Source organism: Protopterus annectens, chromosome 2.part0 (genome assembly GCF_019279795.1).
Source record: "Protopterus annectens isolate FY-2018-M chromosome 2.part0, PAN1.0, whole genome shotgun sequence".
Lineage (NCBI taxonomy): Eukaryota > Metazoa > Chordata > Ceratodontiformes > Protopteridae > Protopterus > Protopterus annectens.
Genome location: NC_056728.1, coordinates 691,277,089 through 691,296,070, shown reverse-complemented (window position 1 = coordinate 691,296,070; position 18,982 = coordinate 691,277,089). Strand labels below are relative to the sequence as shown.

Here is an 18,982-nt window from a genome sequence, read left to right as displayed (position 1 = left end):
TGGTGTGTATTACTACCTGCAATTTTCCTGCCAGCCAGCCAGCTGCCCCTAAAAAGGCAAACAAGATGCAAAACGTTTCTCATTCTTAAATTTTTATACGCTATTCTCAAATCTGACCCAACAGCTACAGCTTTAGTAGAGCCCCGGGCACTGCCATAAACATCTGGATGTTCCTAGTACAAAAGAAAAAAAATTTGTGGAGACCAGTTTGGGATTTTTCTTTCCTAAACCTGTTTATGATCGTGCCCAAATTCAAAATGATGTCTTCACAACCTGTTACCTCCTCTACCTCTTTCAAAGTTCCTGGCAACAATGGAATTAAAAGATGCTTATTTACACATCCCATGTTTAAGGTTGTGTGTCTGGACCACATCATCAGTTTCCTGCCTTGCATTCTGGACTATCCACTGCAACATGAGTTCAGTGTCTCTAGCTCCCGTTACAACTCACTGCAGGCGACAGGGTATGCACATTTTTCCATATCTAGATGAATCTATATCATCTTTGTAGTGTGTTTTTCAAAAGTGCCAAGAATTCCTCAGGTGACCAGACAGCTCAGCAGACGTATTAAAGAACACTGTTATGCCATTAAAACCAAAGACAGTAATAACACTTTATATAGACACATTTTTGAGTGTAATATGTTTAAAAAGTTTTCCTTTGCTATTTTAGAGTATATTAGCAAAGATGTGCGAGGAAGGAATATCAAAAATAGGGTTGAAAGAAGGGAAACCTTATGGCAACTAAGACTGGGTGCGGACAGACCACCTGGTTTGAATGAAAGTACTAATATTAAGTGTTTTTTTAGAAGAAAGAAGTTATTATAACAAGGTCTTGTTATTTATTAATTGAATGATTGGTTTCTTTTAATTGAGATGAAGTGTATTTAGTTTTGATTTTACTGTGTATTCATTCTGAAGAAATTTTTACGAAAGCGGTGATAAAACTTTTCTACGCTATTGGGAGTTTGAGTTGTCCTTCTGTTGGCACAGTGTGTTTTTTTTTTTTTAATTCCTCAGGTGAGTTCGCTCCGACAAGCTGGGATTCCAGGAGAACATTCAAAATTCATTTACTCCTCCCACACAGGACTGTGTTCCTGGCATGTCAACTAGACACCTCAGTTCAAAGAATTAAATCTATTTCTAAGGTTTTCCATTCGGACTGTGGTCACTATCAGGGAATACCTCAGGATTTGGGGTCTCATGACAACTCATGACACACTGGCAAGACTCCACATGAGAAAGCTACAGTGGCATTAAAAATCTCTTTGGCCCCAGCACCAACAACCTTAATCTTTTCAAATACCAGTGCTGGGGCTTTGTCAAGACAGAAATCTTTTGGTGGAGGCAACAGATATTCTTAAATCCAGCTTTCTCCTTCCCCCTCTCAGCTCCAAGGCATTCAGTCACCACAGGCACTCTGAACTTGGCTTGAGGAGTGTTTCAAGAAGAATTAAAGTGCATGAGACATGGGACACCAAGGACAGACACAAGCACATATCAAGGAGATGCTTATCATAATGAAGGCACAACTTTCTGAACCACCTTTGGTCCCCAGGACTTTGAACAGATTAGATAATAACACAGTCAGGGGGTACATTAACAAGCAACAGGGAACCAGGTCATACTCCCTTTGCAGACTAGCCATGTTAGCTTGGGATATAGTTTCACACCTTAGTCTCACTCTACAGGCATCCTACATTCCATCAGAGCACAACCGTGTTGCAGACGAACTGAGCAGGCCCAGGACAGACCCTTACGAATGGAAACTATATCTTCCAAGATTTGATCTGTCTGTGGGAAGTTAAAGTAGATCTCTGCCTCCTCTCAAAACAATTAACTGTCAAAATTCTTCCCCAGGACTTCATGCAAAAAGGCCTGGAAAACAGAAACATTCCTAATCAAGGAAAAGAAAGGACATGTTTTCCACCTTTTCCACTAATACCCAGGGTACATCTAAATATTCAAAAGGAACTGCCAAAGATCAGTGTGGCGACTCCCTTCTGACCCAGGCAATGGTGGTTCTCCCTTCTTTTGGAATGGCCAGGGGCAATTAGCACAAGCTCTCTCACACACTGGACCTATATGCACAAAATCAGGGATTTTTGCTACACCCTGACAGCAATCAACTTCAACTGACAGCCTGGATTATAAGGTCTCAAATCCTTTTAGGCACCTGTTTGAGGACGTGCAGGAGTTTCTAATGGAAGAAAGCAAGCTTGCTACTAGAAAACCATACATTAGCAAATGGAAAAGGTTTTCTAGTTAGTACTGACATAACCAGAACATATTCATGGCAAGTGTTCTCTGGTTCTACAGTGTGTGTGAGTTACTATCCTACGGGCTTTATTATTCCTCTATCGAGGTTCATTTATTGGCCATTTCAGCATGTCAGCCCAGGGATCCTTCTCTTCCAATGCAGCCTCATGTCAGATTATTGTTCAATAATAGGTCTCCAAGAAAACTAGTGCCCCCTCCATGAGATCTCAATTTTGTTAAAGAAACTAACACTTGCTCCATTTGAAGCTGATCTGGCTGATTTCAGCTTCATAACATGGATAACAGTTTTACCGACTGCTCTGTCCTCTACAAGAAGGGTATCAGAGTTGCAAGATCTTATGGTAAGTCAACCCTATTTCATTTTCAACAAGACAGGGTTTCTTTGAGGACTAATCTTTTTATTCCTAAAGTGCTGTGATGATACGGGCAAGTGCCAGCAAAGTAGACACAACCCTGTCACGCCAGTAACGGAAAAGTGCATGGCCAAACTGCAAATACTTGCAAAAAGGACTTATATCAGCAGTAGCATTTAATAAAACAAATGGACAAACAGACCGGTTTCAGCTAACGAGCCTTTTTCAGTGCAGATGCTTTTGCTGAAAATGTATTTCTGAGCTTTGCTTGTGTTGAAATGCATCAGCAGTGCACTCTGCTGAAGTGAATAATAATGTACATGGCATCACTGTAGCTAAAACGAATGTGAATGTTTTAACATAGGATATTAGCACACCACTGGTTAACCAGCTAACTTACTTTTAGAAAAATAAGGGAAATGTAATGGAGCTGCTAAATCATTAAAAGGCACCTCATAGTGCTGAACAGGACCAGAGATGGTAGGTCTGGAATAAGCCTTTGTCCATTAGCAGAGTGAAAACAGGTGAGGCCCCAGGCACTGCCATAAAATTTGGATATGTATTGTGGTGGTCTGTGCTCTGCTTCAAAAGGGAATACTGTGAGAGCCTAGAGTCATGTGACCAGATGAGGTCATTCTGCCATCCCTCTTGGAAATTATACTTTAGATATTACAAAGAGAAATCTCAATGTACTGAGTATTCCATTTGGAAGCCTGACTAGAAAGACTGCTCACCCACAGCATCATCCTTGCGGTAGAAGTAACTTACTAGGGAAAAGTAGTTCTTAGATTCACTCAAGAAAATTGTGAAGTTTAGTTTAGATACGGTTTCTTTATTTGCACGAGTCTGTCCTTCAAAGTTAATTTCAATATTTCCAGTGATTTGAACTCTGTGGTTTACTGTAAATATATTAAGATTTTCCTGCTCTTGTTATTATTATTAAATACATTTATAACTTTTACTGGGGTTGGCCCTTGTAGAAAGTATCTAACCTTTGAAATTGTTGTTGTTGCGTCTTTCAGCTTTTCCTGGTAAGGGGTCGCCACAGCGGAACTCTGGTCCGCTAATGATTGGCAGTATATTTTTACGTGCAGAGTTGCCAGCTCCGACGCCCAACCTTCAATGAAGGTACACCCATTCACGCACGTCTCCACACAGAAGACGCTTTAGCTGAGAATCAAACAGGACAATGTCTTACTGTGAGGCGACAACGCTCCCGCAGCACCACCACCGCAGTATCTAACCTTTGCAATTACTTCTATTTGGTGACGCTGTGTGGGCCACTCCAAAAGGCCTAGCTGTCTCAGTGAAGTACTACCATTTGTATTAGTATTAATATTACAAGGTATAATTAGGTACCCTTTTAAGAGCCTTATAGTAACTGACTGGTGACAGTGATAACTACCTTACTGTCTGGGCTAAGTTGGTAGAGTGGGTAATCTGTGCCAGCCTTTCCCAGGGGTGTACATGTGTATGAAAATTAAATTTTATTGTGTCAGGTACTTCAGGCAGGGACACAAAGCACTGGGTTTACAGAAAGGGTGCTGAAGGGCTTGGCCTGGACACTCAGCTTAGGACCTAACTCTACAGCTGTACCAGTAGGAAGTCTTACTGGGGACCTGGAGGGAGACAGAGACCTCCAGACCACAGGCTGAGTGTTCCCCGTTGAGAGAAACTGTGCTTGATGCAGAAAAGTATGCATCTGATAATACTGAAAGTATCCAATTGTATTACAAGTGCACATCCCTCCCCAGTGTTAGTGGTGAGGATTCAGGCTCCTTGATAACTGGCCCACCATGGGCACAACACATATTGGGTGGCCATCACATATTGGTAGCAGTGGTGGGCATCCAAGTGCTATCGGAGATTACTTTAAGCCAAGCTATCCATCTCCCAGTTTTCTTCAATGAATGTATCCATCAATATAAAATCAAAATATCCATATCTTGGATAGCTACAGACAACTCAAATACTTTTGTGACAGAACTAGTTTATTCACTTCTTGTGGAGGTAAGAGAGGGGCAGTGTCAAAACAGACTATTTCCAAATTGTTGTCTAAAGCTACTACTTTTTGTTATGCTCACCATAACAAAACTATTGCTGGCAGGGTCAACGGCCACTCCACCATGGCCTTGGCTTAGTCTATGGCTTTTTGGAAAGGGTTGAATTCTAGAACCATTTTAGAAGCTGTTACTTGGTCCTCTGTGCATATTTCTACAAAGCACTATAAGTTTGACTCCTTCTCTACGCCCACATCAGGCTTTGCTAGGACCATTCACCAGGGGGTCCTGGACTTTTACCATTCCACCACCCAAATGTGAGTAGTTAGGGTAATCTACCCATATAGCTCAGGCTACTACAGCAGTGATCAATATGACAACAGCTGTGCAAGTAAAACTGAATCATAACAGATTATGTTCGCTTGACAGCAACTGCTGCAATAGGTCGCTCCCCCACCCCACCCCTTTTTGGTGCGTTTTATATGCCATGATGTGGGCTTTTATTTTGTTGTTCCTAGTACTGCCCTTTCAAGGACTCTGCTTCCCTCCCTCCCTCTGCTGGCAGGAAAGCTCTGAAGGGCTTTGCACCCAAACTTGTCTCTTACTTAGCTCAACCTGCCTGATAGTTTGGGTGACTGGAAGGTGCCCTGAAGCTTTGGATACAGGCCAGCTGTTACAGTCTTGGCAGGATCTAACCTATACAAGCTACGATTACCCTAGCAGTGATCATTCGAACATCTACTGTCTCAGTACGTTTCACTTACACAACTGCACTATATTCATGGAGTAATGGAATTCCATGCCCATTAGTTACTTCAAAACCTACAATGTCAAAAAAACAGCTGTAATTCTAAGTCACAATAATTTTCTTTCCTCCTTTCACTTCAGTCAAGTACACAGCTCACTATGATTACTCTCTAAATGGAGACACAACATACTACAGGCTAATAACCTCACCTTGAATATCATTGCAATACTATGCACAGAACTATTGAATATCATACCAAATCAAGTTTCTGGATTCTGATCAAGATTGGGTCTGACTTGGCCGTATATACCAGCATCAGAGCAGAAATCCGAGCTACTCCCCTACCCATAATGTCCTACTCTCCCTCCTCCCCTCAGATCAAGTTTGCTGCAGGACAGCACCACCCAAACCACAGCAGAGCACCTTAACCCCTAACCGCTGAAGGGTACACACACGCACACAAACTCAAACCCAGGACCAAGAATAAGAATAGGATAAGCCTGCACCTGCATCTGTCCAGTCCACAAAACTCCAAAGGCAGGGGAAGGAGGGAGGGACGGTTAAAGACAAATGAAAAGCAACAACTCAAATGGAAGGTTACGGTAAGTACTTAACTTATTTATCTGAAGTTGTTGTTTTCAATTTGGTCTTCAACCTATGGGTCAGAGTCCCTAGCTACAATAACCTTAGGAGGCCCTCATAGAAGGATATTCCGGGGCATGGCAGAGCCAAAGAAAGCCCTGCTCCTGGAGAGAATGTCCAATTTGTAATAGGAAATAAAAGCATGCAAAGAAGACCAAGTGGTAGCAGAACAAATGTCATCCACAGGAATCCTGGACCAAAAAGCCGCAGAAGTAGACACTCACCTGGTGAAGCACACCCAGGCAGGGCCAGGTAAAGGCATACCCTTCACAGCGATAACTGTAGAGATGCAAATGGAAATCCAATGAGCAAGGGTGACCTCCTCAGATTGCCAAATTTTTGGTTCTGTCCAAATAGAAGTGCAACTGCCTGTGAACATCAAGCAAATTCAATTTGTAATCCCCTTTGCTCTAATAATTTGGAAAGAAAACTAACAAATAAAAGGTAAATGGCTGTAAGTAAACCAGCCAAAATCAAACAGAAAATCCAAAAATGCTGTTTAAATGTTGTTTATTAGTGCTTTTGTCCAACTCACTGTGAACTTCAGATGCAAAGAATCTGAAGAAGTTCACAGCGAGTTGGACAAAAGCACTACTAAACATTTTAAAACAGCATTTTTGGATTGCCTTTTGGATTTTGCCTGGTTTACTTACAGCCATTTACCTTTTATTTGTTTTATTGGTTTATTTAGTTTTTTTTAGTAATTTGGAAAAAAATTAGGCTTTGTGTTCGTGGCTCCGGAGGGTAACGGAGCAGGCAAAACCCCAAACTGTATCTGAGCCCAGAGAAACCATCATCATCCTGTCCACCTCAGCTTCAGACAAGCTCTGAGTGGACCAAACAGAGGACGCCACCGACCCCAGCCTGGAATGGCGGCCAAGTGGAGGAAGAGATTTGAGACTTAGCACAGGAACTCTCCGGCTCCAGGGGGAAACGTGGCAAACCAGAGCCAATGAAAATCCTATACCAGCACGGGCAGAGACTTAGCAGACAGTTCAGCAGAGGAAGCCCAGTCAGGAGACTGCTTGCTATGCACTTCTGCTCTGTCTGGCCCAGTATCCTTCCCCAGGCTTCTTGGTGGGGATTTGAGCCCCAGAAGTGGAGAAGGGACCCAGAAAAGACCAGTGGCAGAGGGCAAAAGGCCCTTCAAAATCAACTTATTCCTCCTGTCAACAAAAGCACGTTGATTACAACCCACACATATCAAACAGAAGGAATCCAGGTGGGCCACCCCCCCAAGCACACCGCATACAGTGTGGCATCAGATGGAAGAATGTTATGCCCACACACTATACACTTTTTAAACCCAGCTGGCTTAGGAAGATCAGCCATAGGGTAGAAACACAGACACTACAGAAAGAGGAAAACAGAATTGTTTATATATATTAGGAGTATATAAAGAACCAGGAAAGCGCACCAACACGAGCTAGAGAAGGGTAGGACGAGGATAGAAGAAAATTAAGGAAAAACACCTACTTTAACCGTTACACTAGCAGAAAAAACCCTAGAGGAGCTCAGAAAACGCATTCCTGTGCTGTTCCAAATGAGTGGCAAATGAGGAGAGGAGGGAGAGAGGGGCATTATGGGTAGGGGAGGAGCTCGGATTTCGCTCCAATGCTGGTGTATACAGCAATAGAATCTGATCTCAGATCCTAGTCCCACAGGTTGAAGACCAAATGAAAACTTCAGATGCTATGTTCTAAAACTTAAAATTACAGATCGTTTGCAGCCTCTCTAAAATGCCCATCAAGCAGACAGTCTCTCCATATTACTTGAGTGTTCCCATACAATTACTCTGAGCCAATATACCTACAATTTTTTTTTAAATAAAAATACATGCCTCACCCTCCCCTTTAAGTAATAAACATTTCAAAGCACGACATTTCAGTGAACAGCCTATATCTTACTCCTATAGACTTAATCAGGATAAATCCACCAGAGAGACTTTCTCCACCGTATTCAGTCTCAAAGTCCTGCTTTAAACATACTTTTCATAAAGCCTCATTCTGAAATAGCTAAATGAAATCTACCATCCCAACTTTGTCCTCCTGCTTTACATAAAAGGTCTTCCATTTCTATGCAACTCCTTTTTCATCTCCTCTACCTCCACCAAGCGGACAGTTTCCCAGATGTTCAAATCTCGCATATTTAGTCTATACTGCCTCTCGAAATGGCCAACGCACAGACTTCAATAACCTGGACACTGCTTAATCAGCATGTGCAAGTGTCCACACTCCCCTTGGTGAAAGTATTTTCACAGTGGAGATAGTTAACCTGAATTTAAACTTGATTGCGCTACAAACAAAATGGTTTTCAAAAATTCACAGCTAGATAACAGTGAGTCGCACACACCATTCAACCCATTAATGCAACTTTCTTCTAGTGCCATAATATCTGGTTTCCCAAATATGTAGACAAACTGCAATATTAACCCTCCATTTACTACACTGCCTGACACAGACAATGGCAACCTGGAGGCATTCTTAATTTTGAATGATGCCTTTGCAAAATCTATCTACTGCACATCTTAATTTTCACTGAATGCAATAAATCTGGTCTCTTCTTTTTCCAATACCTTCAACCAGTATCAAATTTTCCAATCAGTCTGGTCTTCCAGCCCTCCAGTGGGACACTTGTTGCTTACACATATTCAATTTCACCATCCAAATTTGACATTACGTTTCTCACTTCAGATACCCACTACTTAAATGGCATCACTGTGACCCTACTGAATATGCAAAAATTCAACTTTAAACATCTAAACAGATGTAGTCTCTCTACATCCTTCCATCAATAAAAAAATATGTCCAAACCAAAATCTTCTATTTCCAAGTTTCATACTTCGACACTCAGTTGAATCATTTTACTGACAGTGGCAACCAGTGTCTTAGTTCTCCCAGGTTTGTCTCTCAGCAAAAGCGTTCATTTTTCAATCAGTGTAACATTATAATTTCATACACAATAAGACATTTGAAAAGTTATTTTAATCACCAAAATACAAATTTAACCTCACTACATAAAATGAAATGGAAAGACATCTGTCAAACACCTTAGGACTTCTGCCTTGTACTTCTCATTTTTACAGTCACATTAACAGACTTTTGACCAAATGGCTTTACTTGGTGCCTGCAATCTGCCAATGTGCACACAAATTTAGTCTCTTCCTTGGACCCAATGCTTTGAAAGAATCTTCAAACAAAATACATCACACTATTTACATATAAATGTAACTTCACCATATGCTCATTAATTATCATGTTTTGCCAACAATCTGAATTTACTCTCTTCTAGATGCATTTACAGATTTTAAATGCTCACACCTCTTGCTTTAACACTTTGCACACTCATTAATAAACTCAAACACAGACATAAGAGCTAAGTACAGATATGTTTCAGTCTCCATGAAATGTTTACCGACTGCTTCTCGAAATCATACTAGAACATGCAACTCCAGCAGTTGGACATCAGCTTACAAGATTTAGACTACCAACATGTTACAAAAGAAAATGCCATATTCCTCTTTACTTGACTATCATCAGAAAAGGAAAGGACAAAGTTGACCATTAAATACGACCAGGTAGAGAAATGTGACCTACAGTCAGAAATAACATGGAAATAAAGGGAGAGGCTCAGTCTATACAGTAGCCTACAAAAACAATCTACACAAGAAAGAAAATTTAACAAATAAGATCAGCTTTTCAAGGCTGTAATATATGCAATGCAGTAACCGGGGGGGGGACAGATTCCCTACAGTAAAGCAACCCAAAAAAGGCTCATTGCTGCTACCGACTGAAGCAAGCATCTACAAAGCCCATCAGAATCTCTCAATGTCCTGAGATACCTGCAATCCAGAAAGAGATTACTTTTATGGAAGAGTTGGTGTGAAAACAGTGTTGGAGACACTTGATAAATACACTCTACAATCAGCTAACAAATGGCTACTGTACTTACTTGCTTTCTTGTGCAGCAGCTTATGAGTTGCCCAGCTCCCCTTGAAGCATTCCTGAAACATCAAAGAAACATAGTAAAACAACCTCCATCTGACAAGTGTGCAAACACATCTTAGTGCATCTGTTCTAGTAAAGCATTTCAAACAGACAAGTAAAATGACAAAAACTTTTAATGTGCATGGCCCTAGTATTAAAAAAATATATCTAATTTCCATGTGAAGTATTGCAACTAAATACACTAAGAAGTTGCTGTGCACATTTTACCATGAAAACATAATAGGTGAAACACATACTGGGGCTTTATTACCTAATGCTGCCAAGTTAATTTCATGAATTGTTACTAGACTATCTAGCAACAGGCCCTTACGAGCTTAGCAGCCCACCCCAAACCATATGGGTCCAGAATATCATGGACATCTACACAGGAAGAGCATGGCAGCAGGGAAGTAACCAAGGATTTGTAAAGTGGGGGGGGGTGTTAATTAGGACAGTACTTATTGACTGCCTCTGTCCATAATGGACACAGGGGACAGACTGTGGATAAATTTATGAATTCCCATTTAACTGTCAAAGTTTCATTTGAAAAGAGTCAGGGATGAACTCTTTTACATGGATGGGGAGCCTATTCAACAGTACAGGTATCCTTTGGGACACAGCTGCCTATCCAGCACTCTGTTTATGCCACATGTAAACTTCAGATCCCTGGATCTAGTGTTTCTGGTGCCGTTTGCTTTGTGCATGTGCAATAAATCCACCAGGGCTGGGTATGAGGAAGTCATATAAGCCAGGCAAAGATCTCCTCTCAGCAGCCTGAAGGAGACTGAATACAGAGAGACAGCCTTTAGGCTATCAGTGTAGGACAGGGTTTTCAGGCCTGAATTCTTCTGGTTAGAACATTTTGGGGAGTTCCAACCGTTACAAGTGACTGGTTAGACACGTGCCAAAGGAGGCACTAAATTCAATGATGGGTCTGATAAAAGTTGAGTAGAGTGATGCTGTATCTTCCATGGACCTGGAAGCCACACCCTTACCTAGACGTTGGGCAAGACAGAAAAAAAATCATCTTACCTATGTGGTGGTCAAAGGCCAGATTGCTGTCTACATATGATCCCTGATCCCTTACTACTGGGTTGACTTTTTGGGGAGTTTTATCGTTGGAATAAAACTTGGATTGACAAAGTTTCACAGGCAGCATTATAATGCATTTTTTGGCATTGAGGTTTAGGCCATGGCTTTTGTACCAGTCACTTCTCTGTGTTAACCCCTCTTGCAAGATGTCAATGTTTTGGGGAAGCAGTCTATAATAGCTCTTAATTTACAGTCATCTGCAATCTCGGTGAGCCAGAGGTCTTGAACATTAGCTGTGAGGCAGCTGGCAATCCAGCGAGTTATGTAGGCATTTATGCCCAACTCAGACAGCTTGTCAACAATGCCCGAGTAGGGTACTGTACTGAATGTCTTGGCTAGGTAAAGATGCACAGTATGCACCATTTTCCCCCTTGTCCAGATTTTTTTTTTTTACTGACCCTCTCAAAGTCTAGCAGGTTAAGCAGGCATGACTTTTCCTTAAAGGAAAACTAAGATGGGTCCAGTGTCTGTAGGCTGCCAATGTCAGTGTTTATCATTTCAACAATAATTCATTCATTGGCTTTGCAGATTTAGTCTTGCTAGACTGATGGGTCTGTAGTTCCCTGGGTTGGTTGATAGTCCACCCTTGTGGAAAGGAATGACTGCTGCAGTCTTCCATTCACTTGGAAACATTGCCTGTTTCAAGGCTGTAGTGAGGGGTCACATGATGTAGAGCGTCACATTCAATATGTTTGATCCTCTAGTTGAAGGATGCAACATCTATTCCAGGGTGCTTGTGTTAAAGTCCAGTAAGTGATGTGCCTGTGAGTTTGAGGCAGTGTAAGTTTCCCAGTCTACAGGGGGGTAGTTAAAGGCATCCATGAACAGGATGGTTGGCTGGATGGTAAGCACCTCTAGTAGGTTTAGTTAAGCATGATAACACGTCAGGGGCATAGATGGTGACCTGTAGCTAGACATGATATGGTGAGGGACCTTATCTATGGTGACATGTACATAGGTGAGCACCACACTATCAACCAGTTTAACCAACCTAGAGATATATTTACTGCTAATATATATCAGTACACCTCCATCTTTGGCCCTAGTCTGTGCTGTTGTTGGTCTAAGTGTGTGGAAGGCTATATAGCCTTGCACTGACAGAGTGCTTTCCATGGCTTTAAGCAAAGTCAGTCACAGCACAGATGTCTACATTCTCCAAAGTGAGGAGGGCTTGAAGGGTGTGGAGATTTGTAAGGCTCCCAGCATTAACCAGTAACACCTTCAAGTTGCTTGGAAACATCACTACATTGGGAGTTTTATTTTGGTAAGCTACAGCTGTTATCCCAAAATGTGGTACCACAGCCAGGTAAAATAACTTAAGAGAAAAAGATAACTACTTACAGAAAGGGATGAAAAATAAAAGAAATAATTTCAGCAGCAACACTGCAGTAAACTCAATCTTCATCTATGCTCAAAAAAGAAAGCTCGTTTTGATGACAGTTAACTGCAAAAATTAGATTTCAACACTAAACAACAAAACCTTTTAAATAAACCTGCTGCTCAAAAGAACAGTAATTTTAATAACAATTACATCAAACCAGTATTTATGTTTCCAATGAGAAAACTGCAACATAAACTTATACAGTGGCAAGTAACTTAATCAACCAATGGCTAATCACCAGGTCATACTCTTTGAAAATCAAGAATCTCCCACAGGAATAAGTCTGTCAGCAAAACAAATGCAAAAGAACAACAAAAAGCCGTGTAAGTGGCAACCAACTAAACTCCACCCTAAAATAAAAATAAAATCGCAAGGACAACTTTAATCCCAAGTAGGTGATCTGTTTGTGAATAGAAATTCATTGGTTAACTTGGGTTGAACACAAAAGTTAGTAAAGCAAAGAACCTAACTTTTAGTACATGCATGACAGACATGCCCACAGACCTGCAAATAGTGTCAAAAGTATATCTATCTATGTTCTTATACCAGCGTTCTTGCTACCTTATATATATATATATATATATATATATATATATATATATATATATATATATATACATACACAGAAGGAATTGCACCTGTAGCAAACAGCTACGTACCTCATGGAGGAGTTGAACCTGAAATGCAGCATGCTAACAAGACAGATTAATATAACCTGACATCACTATAGGACTTTCCAAATTGAATCTAAAACATCTACAAGGAAATGTTTCTCTTTATTACTATCTGACTTAGTATTATATCCATTACGTTCAAGCACTGACATCAAATTGCAACACTTAGTATTCAGGAAGGAAAAAAAAGGGCAGGAATCAAAATTATTTCCAAATTACTACCACCAGAAACAATACTAATGTCACTGATTTGAAAATGTGTTCTCAAATTATGTTCAACTTGGCAAAAGTGTAATTACTAGTCTGGATTTGTTTGATTAATTTTAATTTGTGGAAACATTAAGGCTGTTAGTGGTTTTAGACATTTCTTTACTGATCCAGCCTTTGTTGACCAGGTTAGTCACACTAGTCTAATAGCCTCTTTGCAGGAGATACCCAAAGTGGTATTTGTACTACTGGGGGAAACTTGGTTAAGTGCCGTGGAATCTTTTTCATCCATCTGAGCTACCACCAACTCAAGCAGATGAGACCTCAGTTTAACATTTCATCCGAAGAACGACACATACAAGACTGCAGCTCCCCCAGAGGTGCACTGCAGTGGCAGCAATTTAATCACTTGGAGTGTGAATAGAACCTACATCCTTCTGGTCTTCCAACATCAAGGAGAGTGTACTACCTCTTTTTTCACAACTGGCAATGTTTGACATTACATGACTTTACAGTTCCATTTTAAACACTCAAAATGAAATGACCATGAGAGCAGTGCATAAGGATTAGTATACTCATCCAACGGCCACTACCTGGGGCAGGAGGGGGTTAAGTCAGCACATCTAAGAAAGCAGTGTTGTAGCTTCCCTCACCCAGCATGTCCCTGATTAGAGGGATTTTTGATACCAGAGGGTCACATATGAGAGCACAAAAATTCTCACATGAAAGAAAGCAGCTAGCTTTATTAAACTATCCATACAAGTACCCTTTTGATTTTCATGGCAAATTGTGAATGGAGCCGAAAGCAAATTAAGTGTTAGTGCCTACATTCGCAGCACTGCTAAACAGGGAAGTACTAACATTTTAAAAAATGATTGTAAAATCCCACACTCCCATACACCACAGAACTGCACCTCAGTGCAAATCATAATATATCAGCTGGATGTATGAGCAGTTTTGACTCACTAGTGAAAAAGGGGCTGCATAAGCACTAAACTGCTGTACTGTGAAAGGATCGTTATGCACATCTGTGTGTCCACTAAACATGAGAGACTGGAGAAAAAAAGAAGATCCCTCAAAGAAGTGTCTTACTTTTTTAAATGTTTAAGTAATATCACTATATTATATCAATAACTCATTTTAGGGTGTTAGGATAATGCATATTTGCAAATGGCTGCTTTGCCCGATTGCTCAAGCTTCACCCCTCATGATGAAATCATACCAGACCTGGGAAAATCCACACTACCCAACGCTAAGTTACTGCTTATGTACACCAGAACTTTGTTCACTTCATATTCGCATCTAGCTGTCAATCCAATATCTGTACATTAAGAACCTGTATAAAATTTTTATTTCCTAGATGGCAAGTTAGTCTCCAATCTTCACTCAGAATATTCAAGGACAGAAATGTGCATCACTTGAAGTTAAGGAGCTTTACCTAATCTATGTGCTCACAAAACAAGTTTGGAGTCCCACATCCTGTAACTGCAAACTGTAAGCATCTCTTACCAGTATGAAGTTCAAAGTAAAAAAAAAAAAAAGTATTTTTTAGCTCCTACATTAACTAAAGATGAAATTAACCAAAAAATAAACCAAACCTACCACTTTGAGCAAGGTGCGTCTCTAGCATTCCCACCACATGTATGCATGTGTTTGCGCTAGAATGAACCTATCCCATTTGGTTAAAGATTGGCCTTACCCATTCCATAGTCAATAATTATATATTACCCCTAATAAGAATAAATGGGAACATACCATAGGTAATCTGAAGGGACCCATGCATGGGTTAAAGCATTAGGCGATACCTCTGTCCGTTAGTATTACGATGGCAGTCCTGGGGTAAATTCTGTTTCCCATCCATAGATCCAAGCTATGCTAGAATATGGACAGAGATGAACTTTGATTTTGAGGGAAAGGTACTTCTCCCAGAGGATACTGCTGCTCTGGAGTAAACCTAAAACATTCTGTTGATGTTGAAGAGGAAGGTTAGACACCTAGACAATACTTCTGATGTGGTCTGACTTGCAACAAATCCGTCAGTTTTAGGTCAAAGAATGACTTGTATGTCAAACACAGTTCAACTCAGCTGTCTGGAGGATACAGAGTATATAGTGACAGAGCTTCGAATCCTTATTCATGATTCATCCACACTTGGGAGCATCTCCCATCTGCTCAGGACAGGCACCACAACAGGGTTACCCCATGCTGTATACACCACCTGCCACACCATACTGTTAAATGACAGATTACACAGAAGAACTTTGAAGACTGGAAAGCCTCCTGATCGAAACTGTGGAGAGGAGCAGTGGTTCTGTGGGCCATTCCAGCTTCTGAAACCATCACCGCAAATATTTCACCAAACTGATAATTAGGTGGGTGGAGGGGAATAACTGAACCTTTATCTTTGTTGACATCGGGATCGAGACTGGGGGAAGTGAAAGCACCTCTTCTAGAACAGGTGCTGCCTTTCTTGCCTCGTGAGGGACTAATCTGAGGAAGAAAACAAAAATATTCCAATCTCACAGACATCCTGCATGGGCTCATTAGTTTTTCTGTCCTGTACAGGAAGGAGGTAGGTGACTACAGTTGCCAGTAGGCATATCTAGAGATGAGGCAGAGATCTGTGCATGGTCATGGGGGTTCAACTGTACTCAGTAAATCATAATGATGTCCAAACAAACGACAGCACTAACTGCAAGTTTGACAAAGCAGAAACCTTGATGTCAAAAACAAAGTTAAGGGCTAACAAGATCTGCCTCGATCCTGACCCCACTGTCTTGGCCTCAGACCACAAGAGCCAAGGTCCAATTCATCCCAGAGTCCCATTACCTGATGTCCAAATTTATAATAGAAGGCTGACACAGGTGACCTGATCATCAGAAGTGATAAATGCCCGAAATGTTAGCATCAGAAGCCTATAAAGCTGTCAGCACCAAAGATTAAAACACCAGCAATCCCACCAATGCCAGCGACAATCCATAAAGTCAAACAGTGTTGGCAGAAGTGTATTTAGATCAAATGAGACAGGTGCTGCTAAAAATTAAGCCCTGATAGAACCGTAGCCTGTAAAAAACAAGGTGAAAAGGAAAAAGCCACTAAGGCCATCACCACCACCCAGCAAAAGTTGAATATTCTCCCACAATGAACTAAACAAACAAATAAACGTGCTGCCATTCACCACCACCAAACCGCCAATTACTACAGCAAGGTATATGGTCATTAAAAGGCCTCCAAAAGTCCAAAATACAGTTTTATAGACCAAAACTATCTTGAAAATGTCAGAGAATACAAAACTTAACTGAGCAAAATCAAAAAACCTGACAAAACCTCTTGGCATTCAAATGCATGCCAAAGTGGGAAGGCGGCAGAAAAAAACAGTGAAGGGGGGGGATAAACTGATCCTAACTTTGTGAAATTCAACTATTCTGCATTGGTGCACAACCAGTCCATAAGAAACTGTAGTCTGCAGCAAAAAAACTCTGAAATGTATAAACTCCTAAATGTGTAGCCTGGAGTCATCCCGGATGCAAGCCCTAGCAGCGTCAGCTGTGGGCCCGATTTGGTTGTATCCCAATTAAACTGGTAAAAAAAAAAATTGGGAGAGGGGAAAGGTAACTTACCAGGGCAAACCATCATTTCCACTGTAGACTTCCTATGGCCTGGACATTTCAAAGTCAAAAAATATGCCACTGATCACTGTAAACCAAGTTAACATACTCCCCCTATTTGTCATAAGCCTACAACTACTGCTCTCTCTCTGAATGAGCAATTCTAATGTTCTCAAATTCTACTAATCAAAATTGCAACCCCAGAACATTAACTAATAACCATGTAATTAGTCCTCCCAATAACACAGCTGTCTTCCACTACAACTCAAACATCTTGCAAATAAATTGCAGAGAGTACAATTATGCTATTTTAAAACAGAGCATCTTGCCATATTTTAAGCTAGCATTTACAAAATGAATACGTGTGTATGTGTGTGTATATATATATATATATATATATATATATATATATATATATATATATATATATATATATAAAGTGCAATTATTTTCATTTCTCTGTACTGTACTTAATGCAATTCTTCCTCCAACACCCTTTTCCTTCACTGTTTCTCAAATAATTCCCATATCCAGCCATGATGCAAAAGATATTCCTCTGGTTCTAGTAGATCATCTAATTTTGCTGCGTCCCCCCCCCCCCTTCATTCGTGTCTTATTCTGCACCTACTTAACTTTATCAGTGTCCTCCCAATAAATAATTAATATCCCAGCATTTGTAATTTTTTGTCAAGCTTGTTGCTAGAATGCCTATACGCTACACAGAGTGCACCATTCCTTAAAACACTTATTAAATAATGCCATTCTTGTAGGAAAGGAGAACACTTCAGATTTCTACATCTTAAAAATTACCTGTACTGCATAATATGTACAAGTTCATGGTAAGTACTAGGCAGTCTGCAAACTATTACCATCAACGCAAAAAAAAAAGTCAAAGTTCCCACCAGCCTCAGGGAAGGCAGACAAGGAAAAATACAAGGCTGCCTAGATATCAGGTGCAGATATGCTGTATGCAATGCATATAGCCACTATCCAATGCTTTGGTTACTTTTTCAAAGAAATTAAAGATGTTAAAAAAGCAGGACCTTCCTCTGGCAAAGCCGAACTGGTGAGAGTCCAAAGTTAAGAGTTTTTAATGTTTAATCAGATCTGTAGAAAATATACTCCATAGCTTTACAAGAAGCTAGTGAGATCAATATAGTTAACAGAATCCATGGTTGGCCCATAATTTTGTGAAGGCATTACAATGGCCATTCTCCAGGCTTCAGAAATGTAATCAATGGAGAGACCAAGCTTAAAAAAGTTAAACAGGGGCTCAGCTCAGATAGGCCACATCTGGCATTAATAATCATGCAACCTGGTTTAATAGCAGGGCACCTGACTGAGGTGTTCTTAGCTTGTAAGATGGCAGAGAGAACTCGGGAAACTGTGGAATAGCCGTAACTTGTTGTAGTAAATTTGTCACCTGGGCTATTAGCCATTTCCTTCGGTTCAGAGTGTGCAGCATTACTGTGGACTAGCTACTCAAATCGTTGGTGACTACCTTTTTGAATAGTTAGATTTGTATTTATTTTTGGCTTTTATGTCAATTTTAAGTTAATGCCCAATGATTCCCTTAAGTTTATACTAGTTTGCCCAAGAGTACTTTTAACGAAGGCAGAATGAGACCTCATACAAGCATTAAGCAATTTCTTTCTCTTATTTACACAGACATTCCACACAATTTTTTATATTTCTCATTATGCTTGGGCCAATGAGGAATTGCCTTATAAATGCAACTATTTAAGTGGAAGTCCAAAGTAATTAGCAATGACGTGTCACAGGAGGATTACAGCAGAAATGTTTAGCTCAAACATTTGATGGTTTGCTTTTGAGAAGTCCCTAGACAAAGATACCCACCAGCATTCAAGGAAAACATCACAGATTTATGGTCTGAATTAACAAATTTGGGTGATACATATGGAGACGTACAAGTGTTCATACGCATGAAGACTAAGGATACTGGGTCCCCTAACAGGATGGTTAACCATGTCAAGAAAGTACTGGCAGTTCTG

The 18,982-nt window shown here is 40.5% G+C and overlaps 1 protein-coding gene across 1 annotated transcript in view; it reads right to left on the bottom strand.

Moving 5' to 3' along the window:
• METAP1 (methionyl aminopeptidase 1) overlaps nucleotides 1–18,982 on the bottom strand; it is a gene marked incomplete in the record, with an annotated part of 1,416,310 nt that overhangs the window by 1,231,494 nt on the left and 165,834 nt on the right. Inside the window, 1 exon segment of the mRNA XM_044061024.1 lies at nucleotides 9,974–10,025. Coding sequence (XP_043916959.1) covers nucleotides 9,974–10,025 — 52 coding nt within the window.